At 24.8% G+C, this 19,035-nt stretch overlaps 1 protein-coding gene across 2 annotated transcripts in view; it reads left to right on the top strand.

Annotated features, from left to right (window-relative positions):
- Gbs-70E (Glycogen binding subunit 70E) overlaps positions 1 to 14,085 on the top strand; it is a 51,566-nt gene extending 37,481 nt beyond the window's left edge. For both annotated transcript variants that reach the window (XM_075307820.1, XM_075307819.1), the window contains 2 exons: positions 12,673 to 12,876; positions 12,946 to 14,085. In XM_075307820.1, the coding sequence (XP_075163935.1) occupies positions 12,673 to 12,876; positions 12,946 to 13,462 (721 nt within the window). In that variant the 3' untranslated portion in view covers positions 13,463 to 14,085. The remainder of the gene's footprint in view (positions 1 to 12,672; positions 12,877 to 12,945) is intronic.
- The last annotated feature ends 4,950 nt before the right edge of the window (positions 14,086 to 19,035 follow it).

The raw sequence follows: 19,035 nt of genomic DNA, 5'->3' as shown, positions 1-19,035 counted from the left end.
AATAGCCTATAAACATATATGTGTTTAGTAGCTTGGAGCGCTATTTAACAGGGAGCGATATTGAATTAAGTTGGTGGTTGTTGCTTGTTATTACAAAATTAACATTTTATTTTTCCTTGGGCAATTGATCAGCTACTTCTTTGATCCTTACAAACTGTGTGGTCCGCTGTTCGAATCCCCGTCCGGCAAAAGGTAAAATTAAAATAAAAAAAATCATACAATTGAATAATTTCTTCTACAATGTTTGTATTACAGAAAAAGGTGCTAAGAACTAAAAAATCTCGTGGAAGTGAGAAAGATGTGGGGGAATATACAATTGGGCAGAAACAAAATTTTGAGCAATCAGGTCGAAAACCTATGTTGTTAGCACCTATATTACCTGTTTATTTTCATAATTCATTATGATTGTACATATATAAATAAATAAATAAAATTTTGAGCACAATATTTTTTGGGAGAATTTTTTTAAGCATATAATATTTTTGGGTTCAAAATGCTTCCAAACATATTATATGTTCACATAATAACATATTGTTTTTTAGAAGACAACATTATTGAATTTGGATGCAAAAATACAAAATGTTTGGAACTTAGACTACCCAAACATATATTGTTTAGACCAATATGCTTTCAAACATATTATATATTGGAAGAGATCAAACATATAAATGTTTGGGCAATACCTAAAAATGTATATGCTTGAAGCAAAATATGTTTGGGAGTATATGTTACAGAAGCGATTTTTTGTGAGCGTGTGTCATCCACAAAGTTCAACTCCCATGGTTGTTAAATATCATATACTACCACCACGTACCAAATTTCAAGCAGATCGGATGAATTTTGCTTCTCCAAAAGGCACCGGAGGTCAAATCTGTGGATCGGTTTATGTGGAAGCTATATATTATTATGGACTGATAGGAACCAATTCCTGCATGGTTGTTGGATACCCTATACTAACATCACGTACCAAATGTCAACCGAATCGGATGAATTTTGTTCTTCCAAGGGGCTCCGCAGGTCTAATCTGGGCATCGGTTTATATGGGGGCTATATATAATTATGCACCGATTTCAACCAATTTTTTTCATCGGTGGTTGAGGCCATATATTAACACCACGTACCAAATATCAACTGAATCAGATGAATTTTGGTCTTCCAAGAGGCTCCGGTGGTCAAATCTGGTGATCGGTTTATATGGGGGCTATATACAATTATGCACCGATGTGGACCAATTTTTGCATGGTCATTAGAGACCATATACTAACACCATGTACCAAATTTCAGCCGGATCGGATGAAAATTGTTTCTCTTAGAGGCTCTGCAAGCCAAATCGGGGGATCGGTTTATATGGGTGATATATATAATTATGGACCGATCTGGACCAATTTTTGCATGGTTGTTAGAGACCATATATTAACACCATGCACCAAATTTCAGCCGGATCGGATGAAAATTGTTTCTCTTAGAGGCTTCGCAAGCCAAATCGGGGGATCGGTTTATATGGGGACTATATATAATTTTGGACCGATATGGGCCAATTTTTGCATGGTTGTTAGAGACCATATACTAACACCATGTACCCAATTTTAGCCGGATCGGATGAATTTTGCTTCTCTTAGAGGCCTCGCAAGCCAAATTTGGGGGTCCGTTTATATGGGGGCTATACGTAAAAGTGGACCGATATGGCCCATTTGCAATACCGTCCGACCTACATCAATAACAACTACTTGTGCCAAGTTTCAAGTCGATAGCTTGTTTCGTTCGGAAGTTAGCGTGATTTCAACAGACGGACGGACGGACGGACGGACGGACGGACATGCTCAGATTGACTCAGAATTTCACCACGACCCAGAATATATATACTTTATGGGGTCTTAGAGCAATATTTCGATGTGTTACAAACGGAATGACAAAGTTAATATACCCATCCTATGGTGGAGGGTATAAAAATTATACAGAATAATCTAGCGTTAGCTACCTATGCTATCAGCTAACAATAACAACTACATGTGCCCAGTTTTTTTGTTTTGTTTTGTTTTTTTATTTTTTTTTATTTAAAATAACAAGGCAATAGGTAGTTAGTTAGACGAAAATGGCTAGATCGACCTAGATTTTCACCACGACATAGAATATATATATACTTTATAGAGTCTGTGACCAACATTTCGATGTGTTAGAAAGGGAATGACAAAGATAGCCCAGCAAATAATACTTCAGCATTAAGAGTTTAGTTGCGCTTTTTGGTATACAATAAATTAGGCAGTGCATCCACACTGCATGAATCGGTGGCAAATAACGTAAACGAGTAATCAAACTAGTTTATGATCATACGTTTACGTTATTGCAACCAATTCATGCAGTATGCAGGATGCATGAAAGGTAGTGCTGTTTTCCTTCACGCCAACAATGCAATTATATCAGCGCTATGTAGAAGCGGCTCTAAATCGGGACATCGCCCACAAAAATCAGCGCTGATTCGGTTGTTTTGTAAGCAGTTGCTACCGCCTCTCTCCCTTATAACCCAGCTGAAATAGTGCTCCATTTTTGCTGGGAAGAATATCCATATTGTTGAAATTATTTGACTTCTTTTCTCAATAATCCATTGATCGAAGAATCGATATTAGATTTTTTTTTTTGGCCCGTTTGCATATAAGATCCACCTGTAAAGCGAAAACAGATTTCATGAAAGATTATCACAGACGACGGTAGTCTATCTAAATTTTTCATCAGGTGCTAATTTACATATGTCATAAAAATTTATTTGGTGGCTTTTGTTTCATTTAGCTAATGTGAATCATTAACAAATTATTATAAATTAATTAAACCAAAAACGTCGATTTCGTTTTTCAAATTTATTCGTCATTAAAAATTATCTCTAAATGAATAAAAAAATTTTAATAACTAACAAGGTCTTTAAATAAGACATCAAATAATCAACAAATAAATAAATTGGTTTATAATATACTATATTATAATAAGTTCTCCATTAATATAAAGGTTTATACTCCCATATATATATATATATATATATATATATATATATATATATATATATATATATATATATATATATATATATATATATATATATATATATATATATATATATATATATATATATATATATATATATATATATATATATATATATATATATATATATATATATATATATATATATATATATATATAATTAATTAAGAACCGATTTGGACATCATTTTTTTAAAATTTCACAAAAAATCTTGACTCAAAATTTAGATTGTTTAATCACCGGTACGTACCAAAATGTTATTAAAAAACATTGGAAATATTTACATTGCATAAAAAATGCTCTTGAATTTTTTTTTGCAAAATTTTTACTTCACAAAAAATTGTTTATTATCGCTCTATGATAATCCCGTGTAAAGTTTACAACTTCGGAGTAGTATTTGTGTTTTTTTGGGATAAATTTTATTTTTATATATTTTGTTAATTTTGATATTTGTGAGTTTTCTTCTTTATGGATTTCAATCCATCCAGCTGCATTTTCTTATGACGTCTTTATTTTTCTAGGTCATTAAATCATTTCAGCCTACACAATAAATAAATTTCTTTAAAATACCATATTAAAAACGTAGGCCAGTATGCCATGACTACAGCAAATGAGAATGTTTGTACAAATGTAATTTAATAAAAAATAATGCAATGTATTTTATAAAGGCAAGAAAATCTACGTAGTGATCTCCAAGGTCCACCAATAAGGACACGAGAAAAATATCTAAAAGGTCACAAAGGAATGTAACATAGGATCAAAAGCAATTAATTGCACATTTTCTTGTCAGAGGGCTGATGTCTGTGTAGTAAAATTATTGAATCGGGCGAAAGATATATATTAGAGCTACATCTAAATCTGAACCGAATTTGGCACAGTGTATTCGTACTCCTTGTGTAAAATTTAAAGCAAATCAGGGTAAAACTCTGGCTTCTCATAAGTGCATATCGATAGAAAGCTATATCTAAATATTAACTGATTTCTTCCAAAGTCAATAGGGTTCTATTTGTGCAAGATTTGAAACCGATTGGGCTAAAACTGCCACCTAGACTTTGATTACAAAAATGAGTTCACAGACAGACGGATCGACGGACATGGCTACAACGACTCAGGGGCACGGTTGCCACAGTTGGTAGAATTCTACCACAACTTGTAATTTTTTCTTTTTTGATTTCTGTCAAATATTTCCTGTGTGACCATACCATAAGAGATTCTTTTCATTTTCTATAGAAATAAAATTTTGACAAAATTTTCTATAGAAATAAAATTTTGACAAAATTTTCTATAGAAATAAAATTTTGACAAAATTTTCCATAGAAATAAAATTTTGACAAAATTTCTATAGAAATAAAATTTTGACAAAATTTTCAATAGAAATAAAATTTTGACAAAATTTTCTATAGAAAAAAAATTTTGACAAAATTTTCTATAGAAATAAAATTTTGACAAATTTTCAATAGAAATAAAATTTTGACAAAATTTTCTATAGAAAAAAAAATTTGACAAAATTTTCTATAGAAATAAAATTTTGACAAAATTTTCTATAGAAATAAAATTTTGACAAAATTTTCCATAGAAATAAAATTTTGACAAAATTTCTATAGAAATAAAATTTTGACAAAATTTTCTATAGAAATAAATTTTGACAAAATTTTCTATAGAAATAAAATTTTGGCAACATTTTCTATAGAAATAAAATTTTGACAACATATTCTATAGAAATAAAATTTTGACAACATTTTCTATAGAAATAAAATTTTGACAACAGTTTCCATAGAAATAAAATTTTGACAAAATTTTTTATAGAAATAAAATTTTGACAAAATTTTCTATAGAAATAAAATTTTGACAAAATTTTCTATAGAAATAAAATTTTGACAAAATTTTCTATAGAAATAATATTTTGACAAAATTTTCCTAAGAAATTAAATTTTGACAAAATTTTCTATACAAATAAAATTTTGACAAAATTTTCTATAGAAATAAAATTTTGACAAAATTTTCTATAGAAATAAAATTTTGACAAAATTTTCTTAGAAGTAAATATTTGACAAAAATTTTTTATAGAAATAAAATTTTGACAAAATTTTTTATAGAAATAAAATTTTGACAAAATTTTCTATAGAAATAAAATTTTGACAAAATTTTCCTAAGAAATTAAATTTTGACAAAATTTTCTATACAAATAAAATTTTGACAAAATTTTCTATAGAAATAAAATTTTGACAAAATTTTCTATACAAATAAAATTTTGACAAAATTTTCTATAGAAATAAAATTTTGACAAAATTTTCTATAGAAATAAAATTTTGACAAAATTTTCTGTAGAAATAAAATTTTGACCAAATTTTCTGTAGAAATAAAATTTTGACAAAATTTTCTATAGAAATAAAATTTTGACAAAATTTTCTATAGAAATAAAATGTTGACAAAATTTTCTATAGAAATAAAATTTTGACAAAACTTTTCCAAAGAAATTAAATTTTGACAAAATTTTTTACCAAAATAAAATTTTGACAAAATTTTTTACCAAAATAAAATGTTGACAAAATTTTTTACCAAAATAAAATTTTGACAAAATTTTCTATGGAAATAAAATTTTCTATAGAAATAAAATGTTGAAAAAATTTTCTATAGAAATAAAATTTTGACAAAATTTTCCAAAGAAATTAAATTTTGACAAAATTTTTTACCAAAATAAAATTTTGACAAAATTTTCTATAGGAATAAAATTTTGACAAAATTTTCTATGGAAATAAAATTTTCTATAGAAATAAAATTTTGACAAAATTTTCTATAGAAATAAAATTTTGACAAAATTTTCCAAAGAAATTAAATATTGACAAAATTTTTTACCAAAATAAAATTTTGACAAAATTTTCTATGGAAATAAAATTTTCTACGAAAATAACATTTTGACAAAATTTTCTATAGAAATAAAATGTTGACAAAATTTTCTATAGAATTAAATTTTGACAAAATTTTCTATAGAAATAAAATTTTGACAACATTTTCTATAGAAATAAAATTTTGACAAAAATTTCTATGGAAATAAAATTTTCTACGGAAATAACATTTTGACAAAATTTTCTGTAGAAATAAAATGTTGACAACATTTTCTATAGAAATAAAATTTTGACAAAATTTTCTATAGAAATAAAATGTTGACAAAATTTTCTATAGGAATAAAATTTTGACAAAATTTTCTATAGAAATAAAATTTTGACAAAATGTTCTATAGAAATAAAATTTTGACAAAATTTTCTATAGAAATAAAATTTTGACAAAATTTTCTGTAAAATAAAATTTTAACAAAATTTTCTATAAAAGTATAATTTTGAAAGACACTTATTGGACATGTCTCATTGTTTAAAAAATAGTCACTGAAGAAGTATACCAAACCAATACTTATATATAGTAAATTGGCTTGGTATAACTTCTTCTCATTATTGAGGGAACTATTTAGTTAAAATTTAGATAGATAACACTCGTAGTTTTCAACTTCATGGTGTCACGATATTTCTACGCACTTCTTAAACAAGTTCTTTTAAATCTATTTTAACTATTTGCGAAAATTTGTGTATACCTTATGCACTGTAGTGTATACTTGGCATTTAATCAATCAAAACAATTTGGCTCTACTAAACCTTTTGCCAAAACGCCGGCTAAAAGTCAATAAAATTCGAAATCTCAAAAAGAAAAACAAAACAAAAATCTCTTCATCTAATGGCGCATTCGAAATCGTGAAAGATTTTTTTGGTGCACTTTTTTTGGCAGAGCCCCCATAAGAATAGCATTTTTATACGATTTTTGTTTAAAAATATCTGAGACAAACAACACCTTTAAGACCTCTTGTTGGATCGTATAAGCAAAACATCGAAATCAAAATATTCATAAATTAATTCTATTAAAAGTGCATAGCATACATAACAAAGAACTTCAAATCAAATCACCACCGAATTAATTGAAATCTCAAATGAGGGAGGAACATATGTAGGTAGGTAGGTATAGAGTCTGAAAATGCTTGTCACTGAAATAGAATGATGAAAACAATGTCAATGAACGCATTCTGCAATGTTTTTTTTTTTTTTTTTTTTTTTTTTTGATTTCGTTTATTAATTTATTGCCGATTCGATGCAGAAGAGGACTAATAAAGACATGGTCATGGTGCTGATGAGACTGATCGCTTAAGCTAAAAATGTGAGCAATCTTCAATGATTGAGACGATGAAGTCAAGTGTCACCAATTTATAGATTTGGATTTAAAACAAAAGCCATGGAGAGATGATTTCACAGAATACCTCGATGTGATATTTTGAAATTTCGAAAATTTGTGTGAATAATTCTTTGGTACAGACTACAGCATTGATAAGCATATACTCATTAATTTTAAAATTTTAATTTAATTAAAATCCATGCTTACTTAAAAGATACATAAAAATACTTAACTAATAACCTCTTAAAAAAAATTATTTTATTTTATTTCCATTAAAAAAAATTCTCAAAATTTTATTTCTATAGAAAATTTTGTCAAAATTTTATTTCTATAAGAAATTTTGTCAAATTTTATATCTATAGAAAATTTTCTCAAAATTTTATTTCCATAGAAAATTTTCTCAAAATTTTATTTCTATACCAAATATTCTCAAAATTTTATTTCTATAGAAAATTTTCCCAAAATTTTATTTCTATAGAACATTTTCTCAAAATTTTACTTCTATAGAAAATTTTCCCAAAATTTTACTTCTATAGAAAATTTTGTCAAAATTGTATTTCTATAGAAAATTTTGCCAAACTTGTATTTCTATAGAAAATTGTATTTCTATGGAAAATTTGTTCTCAAAATTTTATTTCTTTGGAAAGTTTTATCAAAATTGTATTTCTATAGAAAATTTTCTTGAAATGTTATTTTTATAGAAAATTTTGTCCAAATATTATATCTATAGAAAACTTTCTCAAAATTTTATTTGTATAGAATTTTCCCAAATTTTATTTCTATAGAAAATTTTTTCAAAATTTTATTTCTAAAGAGAATTTTCTCAAAATTTTATTTCTAAAGAGAATTTTCTCAAAATTTTATTTTTATCAAAATTGTATTTCTATAGAAAATTTTGTCAAAATTTTATTTCTATAGAAAATTTTGTCAAAATTTTATTTCTGTACAGAATTTTTTTAAAATTCTATTTCTATAGAGATTTTTCTCAAAATGTTATGCCTATAGAAAATTTGCTCAAAATGTTATTTTAATAGAAAATTTTGTCCAAATTTTATATCTATGGAAAATTGTCTCAAAATGTTATTCATTCATTTTATTGTTTCATTGGTATTAAATGGTTTTTGTCATATATATAATCCATACAAATTTAAAGAGCTTAAAGATAATTTACTTTTTTCTACTTAAATATAATAACTGAAGCTTAAAATTCTATTATATACATAATGTAGAACGGGAGGAAAAAATTTACAAAAAACCTATATGGTCAAAATGTTATTTCTAAAGAAAATTTTCTTAAATTGTTATTTTTATAGAAAATTTTGTTCAAATTTTATATCTATAGAAAATTTTCTCAAAATTTTATTTGTATAGAATTTTTCTATAGAATTTTCCCACATTTTATTACTATAGAAATTTTTTTTCAAAATTTTATTTCTAACGAGAATTTTCTCAAAATTTTATTTCTAAAGAGAATTTTCTCAAAATTTTATTTCTATGGAAAGTTTTATCAAAACTGTATTACTATAGAAAATTTTGTCAAAATTTTATTTCTATACACAATTTTTTCAAAATTCTATTTCTATAGAGATTTTTCTCAAAATGTTATGCCTATAGAAAATTTTCTCAAAATGTTAGTTTAATAGAAAATTTTGTCCAAATTTTATATCTATGGAAAATTTTCTCAAAATGTTATTTCTATAGAAAATTTTCTTAAAATGTTATTTTTATAGAAAATTTTGTCCAAATTTTATATCTATAGAAAATTTTCTCAAAATTTTATTTGTATAGAATTTTTCTATAGAATTTTCCCACATTTTATTACTATAGAAATTTTTTTTCAAAATTTTATTTCTATGGAAAGTTTTATCAAAACTGTATTTCTATAGAAAATTTTGTCAAAATTTTATTTCTATACAGAATTTTTTCAAAATTCTATTTCTATAGAGATTTTTCTCAAAATGTTATGCCTATAGAAAATTTTCTCAAAATGTTAGTTTAATAGAAAATTTTGTCCAAATTTTATATCTATTGAAGACTTTCTCAAAATTTTATTTGTATAGAATTTTTCTATAGAATTTTCCCAAATTTTATTTCTATAGAAAATTTTCTCAAAATTGTTTTTCTATAGAAAATTTTTTCAAAATTTTATTTCTAAAGAGAATTTTCTCAAAATTTTATTTCTAAAGAGAATTTTCTCAAAATTTTATTTCTGTAGAAAATTTTCTAAAATTTTTATTTCTGCAGAAATTTTTTTCAAAATTTTATTTCTATAGAAAATTTCCTCAACATTTTATTTTTTATTTCTATAGAAATTGTCACAATTTTATTTCTATTGAAAATTTTGTCAACATTTTATTTTTATTGAAAAGTTGGTCAAAAATGTATTTCTATGGAAAATAGTTACGTTTTAAAAAAAGTAATCAACATCAATTAAAGTCTTAATTGAATCAATTAAATAATTAATTGAAATTGCTAATGAAATCAATTTTTTAATCAAGTAATTTGCCCAATGTGTCTGTGATTGATACTATCATTTCGTGATTGAATCAGAAAAAAATTTTTTGATGTAATTAGATAAAGCCTCCAAAGCAAATTAAATAAAAAACTGTTAGTTTTTTGTCTACGAAATAAATATATGCTTTAGGATTTTCGCTAGAATGGACTGACCTTAGTCGTTAATCGCAAAATAGAATAGAAGAAGCAAAATTCTGGCCGAAATAACCTGTACATATTTTATAAGTAATTGCTTGTCTAATCAGAAGAATACAAACATATGTTTTTTTTTTAATGGAGTTTTCGACCTATTTGGAAGTTCGTTTCTAGTTCAAGGTTTTAGAAAATATTCCAGACAAAGGCTTTGTCAAAAAACAAAAACACACACATTTAATTTAAAACCATTGTGGGCGATAAGAAGTGCAACGGTTGTAATAAAGATAAAAATTTTTTAAATACCAACTAAAGAAATCCGAAAAATAGAAATACATACATCATTAGCTTAGAATTTAATTCTCCGTAATTGTTTACTTATTTCAAATATGTGTGTTGGTAAATTGTTGTCAAATAAATAAATCAAATAATACACATCAAACTTCAGATAATTTGGGAGGCCGCAATAAAATAATGGACATCTGGAAAATTTTCTATTTATCAATCTTATATTTGTATTTTTAATTGGCATTCATGCCACTCGAAACAAAAATAATCTACCACAGTTTGGAGAAAATTTTACCAAAAAAATACCAAGCAATAAACTTTTATTTTGAAAATTGTATATAGAAAATGTTGCCAAAATTTTATTTTTATAGAATATTTTGTCTAAATTTTGTTTCTATAGAACATTTTGTCAAAATTTTATTTCTATAGAAAATTTTGTCAACATTTTATTTCTATAGAAAATTTTATCAAGAAGTAAAATTTTGGCAAAATTTTCTATGGAAGTAATATAGAAATAAAATTATGGCAAATTTTTCAATAAAAATCAAATTTTGACAAAATTTTCTATAAAAATTTTTTGTCAAATTTTGATTTCTATAGAAAATTTTGTCAAAATTTTATTTCTACAGAAAATTTTGTCAACATTTTATTTCTATAAAAATTTGTTTCAATATTTTATTTCTATAGAACGTTTTTTCAAAATTTTATATAAAAAATTTTGTCAAATTTTAATTTTTTTTTTTTTGAAAAATTAGCCATAATTTTATTTATTTATTTATGTTGTCAAAATTTGTACTTCCATAGAAAATCTTGTCAAAATTTTAATTCTATCAAAAAATTTGTCAACATTTTATTTCTATGGAAAATTTTGTCAAAATTTTATTTTTATAGAAAATTTTGTCAAAATTGTATTGTTATAGAAAATTTTGCAAAAATTTTATTTCTATACAAAAACTATGGAAATTTTTTTTTTATAGAAAATTTTTTCAACATTTTATTTCTATAGAAAATTTTGTCAAAATTTTATTTACAAAACCTCTTTGCAAAATCTACCAAAACGTCAAGAATTCTACTAATCTAACAAATAGCAAAAAATCTACCATGTTTTGGTAGAATTCTACCAAGTGTGGTAGACAAAATTTTCTATAGAAATAAAATTTTCACAAAATTTTCTATAGAAATAAAATTTTCACAAAATTTTCTATAGAAATAAAATTTTGACAAAAAATTCTATAGAAATAAAATTTTGGCAAAATTTTCTATAGAAATAAAATTTTGACAAACTTTTCTATAGAAATAAAATTTTGGCAAAATTTTCTATAGAAATAACATTTTGACAAAATTTTCTATAGAAATAAAATTTTGACAAAAATTTCTATAGAAATAAAATTTTGGCAAAATTTTCTATAGTAATAAAATTTTGACAAAATTTTCTATAGAAATAAAATTTTGACAAAATTTTCTATAGAAATAAAATTTTGAAAAAATTTTCTATAGAAATAAAATTTTGACAAAATTTTCTATAGAAATAAAATTTGACATAATTTTCTGTAGAAAATAATATTTTTTGTTTGGTAGCTTTTTTGTTGAAATTTTCTCCCAATTTTGGTAGATTATTTTTGGCTCGTGTGGCAACCGTGATAAGTGAACGGCGCCGAATAAAGAATATTTCATTGGGCTGGGGAAAGATTTTTTTTATTAAAAATAAAGTAGAACAAAATAAGTTTGTTTGCAATAAACATGGTTATTTTCATATCAGTTCATTAAAGGGACTTTTTTAAAACTTAAAAATTTCTCTAATTTTTTTTAAATGTACTAAAAGAAAATAGTTTTTATGCAATAAACATACACAGAAAAAATATTGTGTGTCTTAAATCACAATTAATTTTTTTTTTGTGAAATGTCTTCAATCCCACAAAAGATAGTAAAAAAAAAAAATCATCATTATTATAGTATCAATCACCAAAGTCAATTTAAAAATGAATTGTTCCAATTAATAAGTTAATTGTTGTTATTGATTTTTGTTTTAATTAAAAATGTTGTTAAATCAATCAAATTTTAATTGAGTATTTTTAAATTCAACTAAAATTTTAATTGGAAAATTTTTGAGGATAGTTTTTCTGTCTCACTACTTATTTTTTAATTAAAAAATTTGTTAAACCAATTTAATTTTAATTGAATATTTTTTAAATTCAATTAAAATTTTAATATTTGTTGGACCAATTAAATATTTAATTGAATATTTTTTTAAATACAATTACAATTTTAATTGGAAAAATTTTGATGATATTTTTTCTCTCTATCTCACTATTTTTCAATTAAAAATTTGTTGAACAAATTAAATTTTTAATTGAATATTTTTTTACATTCAATTAAGATTTTAATTGGAAACATTTTAATGATATTTTTCTCCGTCCCACTACCAATTTTTGCATCAGTTTATTAAACGCACTTTTTTCAAAAAAATCCTCTTTTTCTATTTCTTTGTAGCCATTCACGAAAGAAAGTCATTTTCGCCGATGATGAAGGTCTATCCCTTACCCAAGTCCGGGTCATGTCGGAACCATCAAATGTGCCTCCATATTGGAGTGTGAAATTCTTAGAACAAATCACTCAAGGTCTGGTCACTCCTCATCCAGCTGATCAATGGACAGTTGATTTTAAACAACCTGCCTCTGACTATTTAGCCTTTAGGTATGTATTGATCTTTATTTCACTTTGAATAATTGATTAATAAATAATTCTGGTGTTTTTTTTTTACAGGCAAACTATCGAACGTGATTTTGTTTCGCTGGAAAATGTTATTGTCAAAGATGAAGAATCCATTGTTGTGGGCACAGTGAAAGTTAAAAACATTTCCTTTGCCAAAGAGGTCATTGTACGTGTCACTTGGGACGAATGGAAGAGTCAACAGGATATTTTTTGCACCTACAATCGAGCCTATGGACCAGCTACCTCGGCTCATGTGGTCTTCGATACATTTTCCTTTAAAATTACATTGCCTCCATCTTCTAGCCGTTTGGAATTCTGTATATGTTTCCGAGCTGATGGCAATGAATTTTGGGATAATAATGGCGGGAAAAATTATACAATTTCTAAACGTTCACCCTTTTACTATAATGCCTTATCACCGTATGAGAAAAATAACTCATCGCCTATGCGGAATTCCTCTTCGTGTCAAAGTCAAGTAAGATCCACACTAAGTGCAGCTTTAGCCAATAAATCGAATCAAAATGTTCAAACTCAAAGTTGGAACAATGGACCTAGTCCGTATTGGTAAAGATAATGATGGTGCCTAAATGATGTGTGGACGACGGACAGAAAACCAAAATAACACTATGAAAGGTTATGATAAAATTTTATATAGAGAACAACAACAACACACAAAACAATTAAAGCTTTAGGGTTTTCGAAAAGGACTTTACATTTACGTTAACGGTCCTCAAGCGTTATAATGGCTCCTAAGTCCCAAAAAAAAACGTAACCAAAACGACAACAATAAGATCAGAACAATACATTGAAACTATTGAAACGAATAAAAAGGGACACAGCAGCTATAACAAAAAACTTGGTTAGATCTTCGGTGTTTGGAAGACATCACCCATTATAAAAAAATGTCTTCGATGAAATCAGAAATTACTTCGGACTGTTCTCAAGAGCAGTTTTCTACCGAAATCGAAAATTGAGAGAATAGAAAAAGGTCTCATAATACGGCATTCACATTACACTTCGAAAATCCACTTTAACTTGTCTTACTACTATCATTTGCCTTAGAAAAAAATGCGATTTCAAATCCACTTCTAGTAGATTTCAAGCCTAATGCGCTGTCCAGATTATAAGTTTATCCGGACGACAGTGTTCGTGTCAAATATATCCCAGATATTGGCCGCAGGGATGATACATGATGTTGACGAAAAAGTACTAAACCTGTCTTAAAAATGTACTTTTGGAAGCCAAAAAGTGCTAAAATTACATAATATCAAATTTAAAGACTGTTGTAAAAAATTAAATCACAATTTTATTTCTTCGAAAAATTTTGTCAAAATGTTATTTCTCTAGAAATATTTTTTTTTCAAATTTTATTTCTATAGGAAATTTTGTCAAAATGTCATTTCTCTAGAATAATTTTTTCCAAAATTGATTTCTATAGAAAATTTTGTCAAAATTTGATTTCTATAGAAAATTTTTTGAAAATATTATTTCTATAGAAAATTTTTTCAAAATTTTTTTTTTTCAATAGAAAATGTTGTCAAAATTTTATTTCTATAGAAAATTTTGTCAAAATTTTATTTCCATAGAAAATTTTGTCAAAATTTTATTTCCATAGAAAATTTGTCAACATTTTATTTCTATAGAAAATTTTGTCAAAATTTCATTTCCATAGAAACTGTTGTCAAAAGATTATTTCTATAGAAAATTTTTTTCAAAATTTTATTTCAATAGAAAATGTTGTCAAAAGTTTATTTCTATAGAAAATTTTGTCAAAATTTTATTTCTATAGAAAAATTTTGTCAAAATTTTATTTCTATAGAAAATTTTGTCAAAATTATATATCCATAGAAAATGTTGTCAAAATTTGATTTCTATAGAAATTTTTTTGAAAATATTATTTTTATAGAATTTTTTTCTTCAAAATTTTATTTCTATAGAAAATTTTGTCACAATTCTATTTCCGTAGACAATTTTGTCAAAATTTTATTTCTATAGAAAATTTTGCCAAAAATTTTTTTCCATAGAAAATTTTGTCAAAATTTTATTTCCATAGAAAATGTTGCCAAAATTTGATTTCTATAGAACATTTTTTTGAAAATATTATTTTTATAGATTTTTTTTCTTCAAAATTTTATTTCTATAGAAAATTTTGTCACAATTCTATTTCCGTAGACAATTTTGTCAAAATTTTATTTCTATAGAAAATTTTGTCAAAAATGTTTTTCCATAGAAAATTTTGTCAAAATTTTATTTCCATAGAAAATTTTGTCAAAATTTTATTTCTATAGAAAATTTTTTTCAAAATTATATTTCAATAGAAAATGTTGTCAAAATTTTATTTCTATAGAAAATTTTGTCAAAATTTTATGTCAATAGAAAATGTTTTCAAAATTTTATTTCTATAGAAAAATTTTGTCAAAATTTTATTTCTATAGAAAATTTTGTTAAAATTATATTTCTATAGAAAAATTTTGTCAAAATTTTATTTCTATAGAGAATTTTGTAAAAATTTTATTTCTATAGAGAATTTTGTAAAAATTTTATTTCTATCGAAGATTTTGTAAAATTTTGCCAAATAGAAAATTTTGTCAAAATTTTATTTCCATACAAAATTTTGTCAAAATTTTATTTCTATAAAAAATTTTGTCAAAATTTGATTTCTATAGAAAATTTTTTTGAAAATATTATTTTTATAGATTTTTTTTTTTCAAAATTTTATTTCTATAGAAAATTTTGTCACAATTTTATTTCCGTAGACAATTTTGTCAAAATTTTATTTCTATAGAAAATTTTGTCAAAATTTTATTTCCATAGAAAATTATGTCAAAATTTTATTTCTATAGAAAATTATGTCAAAATTTTATTTCTATAGAAAATTTTGTCAAAATTTTTTTGCTATAGACTTTTGTCCAAAATTTTAATTCTAAAGGGAATTTTGTAAAAATTTTATTTCTATAGAAAATTTGTCAAAATTTGATTTCTATAGAAAAATTTTTGAAAATATTATTTCTATAGACGATTTTGTCAAAATTTTATTTTTACCGAAAATATTTTGAAAATTTTATTTCTATAAAAAATTTTGTTTACAATTTATTTCTATAGAATTTTTTTTTGAAATTGTATTTCTATAGAAAACGTCAAAATTATACTTCAATAGAAAATTTTGTCAACAATTTCTTTCTATAGAAAATTTTATTTCTATAGAAAATTTTTTCAAATTTCTATTTCTATAGAAAATTTTGTCAACATTTTATGTCTATCGAAAATATTTCAAAATTTTATTTCTATAAAAAATTTTATCAAAATTTTATTTCCATAGAAAAGTTTGTCCAATTTGTATTCTACAAGAAATTTTTGTCAAAATTTTAGTTCTATAGAAAAAATTTTATTCCTATAAAAAAGTTTGTCAACAATTTATTTCAACAGAAAATTTTGTAAAAATTTATTTTTTTTAGTTTTTCCGGCCGGAAAAACTTATAGCCAGAATGGAGCATAACGTAAATAGGCTATTATGAAAAGAGATTTCAAATCTCGAAAAATGTGGATTTTAAGTGTAATGTTTAGAGCCTATCTATAATTAATCTATTTCTTTATTATGTATACGATATTTAATTATATTGCATGTGATTTTTTATTGCCTGTTTAGCGAGAATTTTAAAAATTGTGACATCACTGATTACAATCACATGTGATATATGGAAAAGAGATTTTCTTGATATGAAAAAAAAGTCTTATGGAATTTTCAAAACCTGCTCAGGCGTTTAGATGTACATTATTTTTGCGGGATTTCAATAGAAACAAATGACAACTCTGGTTTTCCACCATATGATTACAATTATATACACTTATTAAGGATGTCATAATTTCACAAAAAAGTCTTTTCTGAGGAATGAAATTGATTGTAGACAACCGAAGTAGACACTACAAAATGTTCTTTAAAAGCAAATAAAAAGATTACAGACAGTCATTGCTATGCTTGTCATCATTTAAATAAATAAAAAAATAATAAATAAATATATGATTTTTATTTGCTATTAAAGAAAATACTTTATAACAAATTTTATTTGTTAAAATTTCGTTCCGAAGGAAAATATTTTTTTCTTAGGATGTACAAACCATGTAAATATAAAAGGGCCTTAAAATTCATTAAACACAAATAATTTCCACGGGAATTATATGAATAATCAGTTAGCATATTTTACTCTATATATACATTTAAATGTTAAAAAGTATCAAAAAATTTAAGGAGCTGGTATTACCTCCATTCCAATGCAATTTTAATCTATTTATATATAATATATTGGTGTATATATTTTTATTTTGGAACTTTTTTTGTTATAAAAAAATTAACAGTAATATTTGTGCAAATGTTGATCATTGAAATATACTGTTCAATGTTTAGTTACCAGTTTTAATTTATTTCGTTTTCAACAATAAAAAATAATTTATAATTTTATTTGTAAAGACGAATAAATTTTGTGGTACATTTAATTTTTAATTTAAAATTTTTTAATTTAACATAAATTATAAATTCTTATAATAAAATTAGACAACCATTGTTTGATATAAAATAACCAGGTAGTGATAGTATTAGAAATTCATTTTAATATCTATACACTGAAAGTAGAGATTTCTTTTCTCAGGAACGAAATTTCATACAAACAAAGTTTTCTTTTGTCAGTAAAAATTTTTCGTTAAAACAGATTAGAGACAATTGTTGAATTTCTTGTGATAAATTCCTGTCAGTTTGCAGTCGCAGAAAATGTTTTATAGGAAAGGGAAATTTCGTTTGTCTAAAATTTCATTCCGGAAGGAAGTATTTTGTCTTTGTGAGTAATTTTTATATATTTTACAGTACTTTTTATTGATTGTGTTTTTTTTTGTGGGAATTATTTTTATCCAATATTACTATATAATTTTATGTTTATTATTTTATATCTGAAAATTATAATCTGTTTTTTTACATTACCTGGTCACATTTTCTCAATGGATATTTTATTTGAAGAAAGAAAAATAGAACTAGTTGTTTATTCGTATGAATCTCAAAGATTATTATTAGGCCTTTTTACGATTGACATGATTTGTATAACAAACTATTCGGAATGATGACAACTAACTATCACAACCAATCATTTATTAAAATTGGATTCTTTGTATATATAATTAATTATAACAATTATCGATCTTTATTCCTTTTTCTGCGGATTAAAAAATCGGCCAGTCAATTTTGGCCAACATTAAAGGCCAATTTCCAAGTTATAAAGAAAAATCAGCTGTTGTTGACTTTGCAGAGAACGAAAGCGTTCGTTTCAGATACAGGCCATTTTTGTCGGCGGCGGAATACACTGAATTTTTAACACCGACGACAACGGCGGCAGCTTGACGGCTGAGCCGAAACAAATTTATATATTCGGCTCTGACAGAGAATGAAGCCGACCCTTTTTGGCGGTGGCGACTTGACGGCTAAGTCAATATAAGTTTGTCTATTCGGCGGCGGACAATTCTCCATTACAAAATCAATTTCAAGTTTTATGAATGGTGAAGAGATTAGTTGTACAACCAATCTTACAATCAAATTTACATTGCATTCAAATTTTCTGAGTTAAATTTTTACAAAATTATTATAACAACTTAATACTCATTGATTATGAATGAAAGGTTAAAAATTTTTGGCACAAAATACAATAATTATAAAAATATTTTTGTGATTTAAATCAATATTTTTGTTTAAAGGTGGGTATTAAGTGATGGGGAATATCCCAAAGCAAATTTTCACAAAATTTATATTCCTTAAAATGGATTATTAAAGAAAAGTAATCGTGAAAAAATGAAGATTTTAGCGGCTAAACTCGAACTTAATACCCACCTTAATTGGCGGCTAAACTTGAGTCGAGATGAGTCAACATATGCCGCGGCGGCGTCGACTGACAAAAAATGGTCGGCGACGCGACTCGGCGGCTTCATTCTCTGCGGCTGAGCGAATTAAAAATATCCGAACCGCAATAAGATTAATTGTACAACAAATCTTATAACCAAATTTTAATTTTATTTATCTCTGCTCTTGTGAAATTATTATAAAATCGTAATATTGAATTAGTTGGGATAAAAATTAATTTTTGCGACAAAAAATAAAGTCGGCTA

This window comes from Haematobia irritans, chromosome 4 (genome assembly GCF_050003625.1).
Source record: "Haematobia irritans isolate KBUSLIRL chromosome 4, ASM5000362v1, whole genome shotgun sequence".
Classification (NCBI taxonomy): Eukaryota; Metazoa; Arthropoda; class Insecta; order Diptera; family Muscidae; genus Haematobia; species Haematobia irritans.
This window is presented reverse-complemented; position numbering and strand designations above follow the sequence as displayed.